Below are 11567 nucleotides of genomic sequence, written 5' to 3'. Positions count from 1 at the left end.
GAAGTTTCAAGTTCATACGATGTTTGGAAAGATGTTTTTGTAGGGGGACAAGGGACGTACAGAAGAAGAAGAAGAAGAAGAAGAATAAGTATCAATAAAAAAAAAAAACCGAACAAAAATAAGAGGTGTTCCGGGCTGTTGGCCCGAACACCTAACAAGTTATTCAGTTTGTACGCACCAGTGACATCCCTCGCTTCATGTAAACAGTTACCTCCAGGCATGAGTAAATAAACCCATACGAACTACGGTTTAAGTCAAATTCAAGGAGCGTACCTTTTTTCAGTGTCATCTCCGAACGCTGTGGAAGAACCCATTAAATATAATATTATTGGGGTTTTTCAGGATTTGTTGCGTGAAATTATTCATGAACTATCGGGTACATATTAACTTCGCGCCAGGAGGCGTCTGCAACTCGAAGTTGTAATAATACTATGATAAAAGTTTGACAGTTGTGGCGGTTTCAGTCTTCCGCCGTGTTCAGTTTTCCGGACCAGTACGGCTCTAACAATAGACTACTTTCGCTTGCTGTGCGCATGCAGGCGTCGCATGACGTAATGTTACCGTATTTAGTCATTCGGAAAACTGAACACGGCGGAAAGTTGAAACCGCCACACCGCATATCCGTCACGGTCAGTTCCGTTTCCTGTGTTAAAGTCATCTCCGTCACCACTTTTATATCCGTCACTTAAGTTTTTCCTGCATATTTTGTGCATATTAATTTTAGTATTTTGTGCACAATGTTTAAAACATGAATGAGAACAAAACCATGCCAGTTTACAATTGTCACGCTGAGACGGGTTCCATGGCGTTTTGTACACTCGAGGGGAAAATTATAATGGCACTCGAGAGTGTACAAAACCCACATGGACCCCAGTCACAGCGTGCAAAATTGTTTTGTTATACCTTTGTATTATTGTATAAGTAGGATTTGAAACTTTGCATGGTGGAGATAAGATATAGAAGAGTTTGCGGTAACTGTTACCGCAAACTCTTATATATTATTGTATAATCGACCAACGCCGGGAACGATCAAGGTGATGTACACCGGTGTACGTCACTTTTCATGTTACCCAGCCCGTCCAGCTAGGACGACACCCTACAGTTTTATAGACCATGACATGAACATTGATTTTTAGTCTTATTTTAAATAAACTATTTTGTTTCAAGTTTTGGTTGTCACAGACGGAGATTACTAAATGCAATGACGGAAAAAACTGATTCCGGTAAAGATTGCGCCAAACACATATTTTTTTCTGAAACTCGAAAACAGACACTGAATTGAGATGACGCCGGCTCTGAGGCCTACTGCAAGTTAGCACAAGGAACCGTGACCGGTATGTCAGCATGACATCAAGTTACTCCTAACAACAAAAATTACGACTTGAGGAGTAAATTTGATGATTATTATAATTTTGAATTGAATTGAATTGAATTGAATTGAATTGAATATTGTCACGCCTTGTGTCAAATTTGTGAATGTTGTCACTGATGGTCCGAAGTGGGTCAAGCCATGTGGGTCAAGCCATATGGGTCAAGCTGATCATCGAGTGTAAAAATTCAGTGGGGGACGACTGACCCCACCCCACCCCATTCTAATGTGAAGTCTGGCTGGTGTCCAAACAAAAAGCCATGAAGACCTTGATGAAAGGTCTGACTTTGTATTAGCGGCTATTATTTTAAGAGCTCAACAAAGAGAATTGAAAGGTCACGATGACTTGCTATAATGATAAAAGATACATGTAAACAATCGACGTTGGGGGCGTGTTATATGAAATGTATACAAAACAAGAGTCGGTCAATCGTCGCGTGTGTCAAAAGCAAGGCGGGCGTAATTTTCTCTCAAATCAAGTGCAAATAAATCATGGCAAGCAAGCTAAAAGTTATCTTATTCCTCGGGACATACCGAGAAAATAGGCTTGGCGAGAGAGTGGCCAAGTTCATGATAAATCAGCTGGAACAAGATGGTAAACACGAGGTAGATTTCATGGGTAAGTTTTTCTACCTTATTTTCCATATCTGATATGCCCATCATCAAAGTGCAATAGCTAGAAAAAGCAACGCACAGCACAGAGCAGGAGTCCACTAGTTGCGATAACGTAACCCTCCTGCCGATGGCGTAGCCAGAGGGTTACGAAGCAGACGCAATGTGAGCAGGGCGAAATGGTTAAAAACGTACAATTTCGACAGCTAGTCAGCAGAATTGCTCCATTTTTACCACTTTTGAAAATCATGACACAAATTCTAGAAACACGAACTTGATCCTCATGTATCTAGTACATTGACTCATGCCAATGGGTCCTGGTTAACTCTGCAGCTGAGTGCAACTCAGTGTGATAAAAATATATTCACAAAGAACATCAACTTTCAACATGTTCAATGCTCCCTCACTGACTTGAAACGCAGCATTTGGTCTGTCTAATAGTAATAATATAATATCAAAGTCTTATAAATAGCACACCTTTCTACCAAACAAAGTACTGAAGGCGTTGAGTATCATACAAACTTTCAGAAAGATAGGTTATTACAGTGATTAATTCTGAGACCCAATTTTATGTACATGTTACGTAGCACATTGTAAGGGTTTTCAGGATGCTAGGGCGCATACAGCAGCCACAGCCAGGAGCATGGGGCGTACCCCTTCTCTTTTCGATAAGTGCACTGGGTTCTTTTGTTGCAACTAAAGTGACCATAGGGTCGGAATTTAAAGCACACTGATACAGTTTTCAACCCATAATTTTACCCAGTGAATTTTTCTTGTAATTTGGGTTTTTTTTTAAGTCACATTATAGGCCTAACTGGCATCTCTAAGCTGCTATCATCCAACTTTCCTTGCTAACTCAATGTTTTCGAAAATGAACCTTTTATTTAATACCCAAACTGATTGATTGATTGCTTTGTTAAAATCACAGATGCAGAAAAGTTGGACCTCCCCATCTTGAAGAAGGCGCTGCACTTTTACAAAGATCAGACGGAGGCACCTCAAGTCTTGCAAGATGCTAAGAAGAAGATCATGGAGGCGGACGCGTATGTCTTCGTATCGGGAGAGTACAACCACTCCATACCCCCAGGCCTGACTAACATGATCGATCATTTCCCAACGTCGATTTTTGCCTACAAGCCTTCAGCCATCGTTTGCTACTCACCAGGTATGTTGGTGACGTGGACAGCCTGGGTTCCTCATGTTAGCGTTTCAGGCCAATGGGCAGAAATTCATTCATTAATTTCTTCCATATTTTTTTCACCTCACTAAGCATAAGTGATATAATTTACATGTACATGCTTATAATAATTAAGAAAACAAAAGGACATTAGGTTTTTGTGTGAGGAAGGAGGTCTCCAAGAAGCATCAGCTTGTCCAGTAGAGACCCCACTCGAATGAAAACAAAGAACAATGCTTCAATATGAAAACACTATGTAAAACTACATTACAACTTAGATGTTCCAGCTAATATAAAGTAAACTCGAGGTTGGAATAAAAGTTAGCCTCCCTATAAGTATTTGCTAATTAACTACCTTTTTGTGTTCATAATTTTTTCGTACAGGAATGTATGGTGGCATGCGAGCAGCGATGCATCTTAGATGTTTCCTCGGTGAGATTGGTTGCCTTCCCGTCTCTAACATCTTCGGCATTCCTAAATGCCATGCAACTCTTTCGGAAGCTGGAGAGCCACTCGACGACCACCTGGTAAAAGGGGCCAAGACGATCATCGGCCAGTTGGATTGGAACGCCCACGCCATGAAGAACCACCGCGAGCTCGTAGGCTTACCCAAGTAGAAAGACTTCTTCTACCCACCTTTAAGCCCGGTTCATACTTCATGCGAACGCGAATTTGGCATGAATTTGACGTCACACCCTCCTTTCGCAGTGATTATTCGCAAGGGAGTAGAGCAGAGGGCAACTGCTGTGAATTGTTCAATGCGAATTTGTGACATCAAAATTCGCTTCGCATTCACATACGCATGAAGTATGAACCGGGCTTCAGGCTTTTAGAATATAGTTTGTAAGAGTGTGTCCTGGGCCCAATTTCATAATACTGTTAAACAGCAAATTTCTTGGCCAAGCAAGAAGTGACCAGGTACCAGTCGCAGCCATGTTATTTGAATGGTGTTGGCTGGTATCCTGCGTTTGCTAAGCAACCGTTATTTTTTTTTGTGCCAAGCAAGTTTTTGTGCTTACATGCTTTATGAAATTGGGCCCTTGTCATTTGGTGCAACCATGATATTTATGATGATTGCATCAAAAGAATTGGGCCAAATGGTGTTTTTCCAGGTCAATGGGTGTTTTTTGCATGCAAATGTAATCAGTCTTCTCACTTGGTGGGTCTCAACACATGCATAAAACAAACCTGTGAAAATTTGAGCTCGATTGGTCGTCGGAGTTGCGAGATAACTATGAAAGAAAAAAACAGCCTTGTCACACGAAGTTGTGTGCTTTCAGATGCTTGATTTCGAGACCTCAAATTCTAAACTTGAGGTCTTGAAATCAAAATCGTGGAAAATAACTTCTTTCTCTTAAGTTACGTCAGTTTAGAGGGAGATGTTTCTCACAATGTTTTATACTATCAACCTCTCCTCATTACTTGTTACCAAGTGAGGTTTTATGCTAATAATTATTTTGAGTAATTACCAATAGTGTTCACTGCCTTTTTAACATCCATATTAAGTTTGTAATTCATGTCTTTCAGATTACTTTCAGGGTACTTTTAGTCAAGGGTATTTTCCAACCATCAATCACATGGATTTATTTCAAACTGATACACAGAAACTTTCAGCTGATGGTTTGTAGAACATAGCTCAAAGTCTATGACTGGGGAGCCAGTAAACATGTACTTTAAGTTGGCTTTCAACGTTTCAGCCATCAGCTGAGTTCCTCTTAAGTTTTCTTATTTTAAGTTTAGAAAACTGCAAAACACTAGCACATGTATACAAGGTTTTGCAAGTTTCTTTTGTTCCCCTCCGAAGTTGAAGTTGCATGGTTTGGCTCTGCTTACTGAAGAATATTGTCACAATTCTCCACCTACTGTGCAAGTGCCAAATTTCTGTGCTAGCCGTGTCTATGAAGAATGCTAGTGACGCGGAGAATGCACAAGCACTTAAGCAAAAATTCCCTGCTAACACAAAAGAAATGCTTGACAGAAGTGCAGAACTACCCGCTTCCATATAATGCGCAGATTCTTTACTTAATATGGAATTGGGCCACAATGGTTTGGTTAAAACCATTTCAGAACCACCACAGCTCGGAGAAAGTATTTTATGTAAATGTGTGTCTATGCAAATCGTAGTAAATTTTACAGGTAGTTTTTTCATTTTCATGTATTTATGTTGGGTATCAAAAAGTGTTGATACGGGTCTTCTGACAATGAACCTACCAATTTTGTCCTCTACTTTAAAGGTGGTGTCATAATTTTAGATTTTAATAATAATAAAGACTTGTAATGCGCACATATCCACCCTGCTGGATGTTCAAGCAGCTGTTTTAACTAAAATCGAGACCAAAGCTCAATTTCATAGAGCTGCTTACATGTAAGCAGCAAAGGTTGGTAAGCAAATATTTCTGCTCAGCAAAAATTAGCAGGGAATAAGTTTTCTCTGGTTTCTTTTATTTTGCTCAGCAAAATCTTTCTTTGCTAAAAAGCTGATATTTGTACTTAACAACTAAAGTTATGAAATTGGGCCCAGCCTGTTTGTTTTCCCCTCAACTTGCTCAACGCAGCAAGTTGCTCTCGTTAAAAGGGGCCAATGGAACTAAGATCCCACAGCAAACTCGGGCACTCCACAAATTAGATCATGGATCGTCAAATTATTTGATATATTATAGTAGATTCAAAGTGTGAAAATGTAGATAAAATAAAAACAACACAACTAGACATTTACTTATAATTGTAGACATAATAAATAATAGAAAGGGATAGTTGGTAATATTATTAAGTTTGTTCACTTCTTATTTATGTGCTAAATATTTTTCAATAAAAAAGGTTACATAACACAATTCTGCCATCGTTTTCTTTCGTCACTGGTATTTAAAATGTTTTTACATAAGGGTTGCCTGACATGAAGCGTCATCAACCGCCATATTTGATGATTTTTAGCGTGTACATGTTTCATCAAAGATGGTGGGCAAAGACCCTATTAGACTTGATTCAAGTCTTAGATTGCCGTTATTCTTCTGCATCTCAACCACGAAAACACCCCCACATAATAAGCTAATACATCACACGCCCCAACTCGCAATCTAGGCTAAATGATGAAGAAAGATCACAAGAGGGTGCTGTTTGTAGCGGCTATCAGAACGACTAAAAAGCACTGATCAAAGACTTGGAACCAAGTGTAAGACCACATGTGCCATCCATCTATGGTTCGGTTTTCACTTGCTCTCACCATGGAGGTAGAACTATTTCAACCTCCATGCTCTCATTGCCTACATAATTTGAGACCAGTCAAGCCAGTATACAAATGGTGATTACATGCTAGGGTTAGGAATAAGAAAATAAAGGGGGGGTCACACAAAATTACTCTGTAGTCTGACTTTTTAGCGCCGAAGGGGCAAGATGGGCAGCAGTTGGACTGGAGCTCTGTCTTTTGAATCTGAAATAGGCATAGTGTGCCATCACAGCAAGCAATTATAGCAATAATGCTCATTGTCTTAATCTTGCATCAAAAAAGTTGCTTGCTCTAAAAATGGCGTCCAATATTTCACATGCTCAGCTAGAGTTTCCCATCTTGTGCCTTTCGCACTTCATAATCTTGAACACAGTAGAAAGAATATTCCCATGGATTACATTTCACGACCTCAAGAAAATTACTGAGTAGACAAATACTTAACGAAACACACTTGTATATAATGACCTGGGCCCTGTCTTTTTTACATCTTTGGTCATAATATAATATTAATAGTGAAATACAGATGAAGATGTCAAAAACTGTGTTTAAAGCAGTACTTTGCCAAGCGACTGGGTCTCAACCAATGCCCTCTATTTCAATTGTCCAGTCCAAGTTAATATGCTTCTGGTGCATGATTTTTTAATGTCTCATTTAATGATTATCAGCTATGGTCATGCTGTCTGCCAGCTCGGTTGAACTTTGAAGAATCAGTCGATTATTCCACGTCCACATTGACCTCCCATCAAACTACTGGTTGACTGTAGTCAGTTATATAACTAGAGTTGAGGATAACTTTCATCTAGTTCTTCCAGTGTAGGGGTTCAATAGCCCAGGTTGGACTCCTCCACTGCAAAGAACACCAACACTCTACCAGGGCTTGTACCGCGGTTTATTTTGTTGATGGCATTGTCAATGTTGTACAGCCTACTACCTACATCCATCATCATGGTTTACAATGTATGTTGTTCTTCTCAATATGCTGGTTGGCTGAAGAAAGGGAAGCAAGTCTAGCCACTTTGGCCCCTGCTCAACCAGATGACATTGGCAAGCTCCGTGTCTGTGTGTATGTGTATGGTAAGGTGTATGCTGGTACTCAGTTATTTTCGCATTGGTTTAACACAGCGATGTGACGAGTACCAGTTATATAGTGAGTAGAGTAGAGTAGAATCCTACTCGTACATGTACCATAGGAAATCTGTTCACATATCTTGCACCAATTGTCCGTGTCGAGTCAAACCAGTCACACTACACAAAGAAGACTTGGTGCTGGTTTGCAGTAATACACGTAGGCTTGAGTACTTAGTGTCTCACTTAAATTGATGTGCAGTCAATAACCTAATATTGATAACCATACAAAAATCAGCCCTAAAGTTAGCACAGTGTAACTGTGTAGACTAGTCAAGACAGTGTCTGATGAAGCACTTTCACTTTTGCTATCTGAGTTTTGAGCTCCATGGGAACAGTCTCACTGCTGAGAAACCCAGCATCAACCAGAGTGGAATGAACACCCAATACATAGCCATACTGCGGGCATATTGCAGTTTCACACACAGTACAACTTGGAAGGAGATTTTCAACCCAAGCAAACACACAAACCATACTTTATTCACCATTGATAAACACATGTCATTCGGATCGTAGCCAACTCGGCAGTGGCTTATCATCTTGACGATCAGAAAGGTGAGTTCGATCAAGTCGCAAACCCACAGAGGGATGAAGACAAAGAACCAGTTCCATGCCCATCCCGTTTCAGAGTTTTGGGTTAGGCGGGCGGTCAGCAAACTGATAAAAATGAGAGTGGAAATGTACATCACCAACATACGATGAACGAACGCCATCTTGGAAATTCTTCGTCGATCGAAGTGACAATGTTTTTGTTTTTCTATTATGGCCGGCACAGTTAATTAATTTGCAGAGTGTATTGTTATTTTGACTTATGAATTCAATTGGTAAAGTATTTAAATTAGATAGTGTTTTTGTTATTTTAGATAAAGAACCGATGAATAATCCGCATAAAATGTGCAATCCAGTGACTTTTGAAAGATTGTAAATGACTAAACAACAATAACCTACGGCACCTTCAATACTTATTCCCCCTTAAAAAATGAAATAACCCATCAGAGGTACAAAGGTCACAGGGAAATGGAACGACAAATCTTCAGTGCGCGCATAAACAGAAGATAACGTTGTGATGGATGGACAATGTTGTGTAAGTTACCTTTTCTTTTTACGAGAATAATTTACATAATCATCAATGAAAACCTAATTAAGGTACAAACATCATATTTTCAGCAAACTCAGCGGGTTCTGGATGCAACGCTGGGAGAAACACAAAGATAGTAAGAAATATTGTTTGCGAATTGCTTCTTCAATTTCAATTCAATTCAATCGTCAATCATGAATAGACTTCATCTTTCATCATGCTCATCTGTTCATTGTCTTGGAATCTTGTGGGTTTTGTAAGTTTTTATTCTAAATCTGCTGTTATATGTAGGCCTAAATAATTTATAATGTTGTATCATTCATATAAATTATTCATAGGTGTCGCATTATAATCTGGACGTTAGAATTTGTATCCTGGTGTCATGTGTTTTCAGTAGGATAACAGGAAAACTGTTCACAATCAAAAACTAATATATTTTTTTTTCAAATCATCTATCCAATTTTGTTATTTTTTTAACACTTCATGGTGTGTTTAAGTTTTTTAAGTTTTGGTTTTACATTGTGAGAGACAGTCCACCATTAACAGTGCTTAGAAATGCATGCACGACATTGGAGCAACGTCATATGTTTTCACATCTTTCATTGGTTGGTATTTTATTGAATATTCAGAAGCTAGTATGACGTCCAAAATAAATCAAAAATATTATTCAATTACTACTTAACAAATTTAATTACATTTTTGTCCCAAGGCATTATGATTTATGGCTAAGTATATTAGAATCCAGAGATATCATAACATAAGGCATGAAAGTAAAACACCCCCCCCCCCCTTGAAGCACACATACTTCATAACAATCCGTTTTCCTCCATTTCAGACCAGTAATGTTTGGTTTCAGGAGATAAGAAATCAATCTATGATATTTTCTCTTTAATGTAGACTTAATATTTATAACGCTTATCGGAATTTATTACAGTATGCAGTAAATCAAAACAAATTTTTTGTGTGTCATTTTCACTTAAAATATTTTAATATTTCCCCCACATTTGCACACCATAGAATCCCAAATAGTAACCACCTCATGTGATCCATCTAGTGACTAAAGCAGAATGAAACTCAATCTAGCAGATAGGCCCTAGTAATTTTGTTTTGAACTTTCGAGGTTGGATGATGTTTCTTTGACTCATTTGAATGTTGGCATAATAATGCACTAGTGATTAGTACCAAAAATCATTCATTTTATAAATGTTTGAGCATAACCAACGACAGGAAACTTTATTCTCAGCATGATTAAGCCTGATGAAAAACAGACCGTGAGTAAACTGCATAGCTTCTGTCACCAGTGCAGCTTGCACAATCTCGCGGTAAACGCAAATCAAAGTTGGGGACCGAAAACATATAGGGTCGATAACGTATGACGCTACGATATATTTAGCTCCCCCCTCTCCCGAATCTATTGCAATAAGGTTTATCGCGAATAGCAAAATATCAAGAGAGGGCGCTGTTGAACCCACACAAAGGTATAGGCGTTGTGTGCGCAAGTCGTAGAAACTGCATAGAAACCGCCCCATATTCCTTCCCACAATGCATTGCGTTTCTGAATCGCGATAAACCTTATAACGTAACCTGCCGACCTCTCCGGCTACGCCGTCGGCAGGAGGGTTACTATCGCAACTATGTTAATGCGCTAGCTCTCTGTTTAGGCCAGCGTTTGAAGGCACTAGTTATGCAGGGAATCTTGCTCTGTGTTTCTATATTATTCTATTCTGAAAAAGTGGCTCACCAGTCGTCAGTTAGACTTTACAGTGTTATATGGACCACTCTCATGAACTTCCTTATTTAATGAGGTTAATCTGACCATGGAGGAATTCATTCTGACCCATTGACATGTTCTAATGTTAATGCTCTTTTTTAGTTTTACTTTTTGGTATTTATTATTAATTAAATATGTAACTGGCCGCCACTTTTTCCCTTGTTTTTGAATTGCTGCTACCACATGGCATTGGTTGGTACATGTAATTGAATATTTATGTGTTTTTGTCCATATAAAAATTATATGAATGAACAAAATTTTGGAATTGTTTTTAAAGTTTTTTTAGCCATTGTTGTAGTACTGTGTTTTAACCCATTTAGAGAAATTTAGATTTACATTAAACATATTAAATAGCCTTTTTATCAATACCTATTTCCTCATTGATTTTCCACATCTAGGTTTATTGACCCTCATGCGTAAGACTTTTTTAATAATTTGAAAAGCTGAGGGGTCAACGGACGCACTGGATGTTGCTCCTAGTTCAAGAGATGAGAAAGTTGGTTCGACAGAGTCACATTGGCTGACATCGGGTCTGATGCGATTGGTCGAGTTCAACGTCTCAGAGTTTCCCATTTGAAAGATGCTGGGGTTTCTTGGAATTAACGAGGCCATTTCTGGCTTCCAGAAACAGGTAAGGTTTGCTGCAGGAATGGTGGGAATATAATCAAGTGAGCTTTGCGGAGACGCCTTTTACTTTGTAAAAATTCTCGTCCGAGTTGTTTGAAGTTCTGAAAAGAACCTCTGGTTTAACAAGTCGGCTTTTTAATAGTGTGCTCTTATCATTGTCGGGAGATCGCCTGCACCAATGGCCAGAGCCCACTAGTTTCAGCACTGGGTTGGGCCAGTGACACATATGGCTTGAAATGCTCACTGGCCAGAGCCCAGTAAATTCAGCATTGGGCCGGTAACACACACAGAGCTTGAAATAACCCCTGGCCCACTGGCCAGACCCCAGTAGTTTCAGCATTTTGCCAGTAACCCACAGAGTTTGAATTGAATTGCCCACTGGCTAAAGCCTTGAGTGGTTTCATCATTGGGCCAGTAACCCACAGGGCTTGTTATGCCCACTGGCTAGAGCCAAGTACATGTAGTTTGAGCATTGGGCAAGTAACCCACAGGGCATGAAGTAACCCCTGGACCACTGGCCAAAGCCTATGTAGTTTCAGCATTGGCAGTGGCATGATTGGGCAAGGAACCCATTGGTCCACTGGC

General features: G+C 39.4%; 2 protein-coding genes across 3 annotated transcripts in view; both read left to right on the top strand.

Moving 5' to 3' along the window:
* The first annotated feature begins 1769 nt into the window (after positions 1 to 1769).
* Positions 1770 to 7817, top strand: LOC139949854 (quinone reductase-like). Its single transcript, XM_071948406.1, has 3 exons — positions 1770 to 1988; positions 2910 to 3146; positions 3543 to 7817. The coding sequence occupies exons 1-3, from the start codon at positions 1862 to 1864 to the stop codon at positions 3773 to 3775; spliced, it is 597 nt and encodes a 198-aa protein (XP_071804507.1). The 5' UTR covers positions 1770 to 1861; the 3' UTR covers positions 3776 to 7817.
* A 715-nt stretch (positions 7818 to 8532) lies between these two features.
* The window catches only part of LOC139949700 (protein PHTF2-like), a 28479-nt gene continuing 25444 nt past the window's right edge, over positions 8533 to 11567 (top strand). For both annotated transcript variants that reach the window (XR_011787565.1, XM_071948184.1), the window contains exons 1-2: positions 8533 to 8590; positions 10754 to 10986. Coding sequence is in view for 1 of the 2 variants with exons in the window: in XM_071948184.1 (XP_071804285.1) it covers positions 10936 to 10986 (51 nt within the window). In the remaining variant the exon portion in view is untranslated. The remainder of the gene's footprint in view (positions 8591 to 10753; positions 10987 to 11567) is intronic.

This window comes from Asterias amurensis, chromosome 17, assembly GCF_032118995.1.
Source record: "Asterias amurensis chromosome 17, ASM3211899v1".
Taxonomy (NCBI): Eukaryota; Metazoa; Echinodermata; class Asteroidea; order Forcipulatida; family Asteriidae; genus Asterias; species Asterias amurensis.
This window is presented reverse-complemented; position numbering and strand designations above follow the sequence as displayed.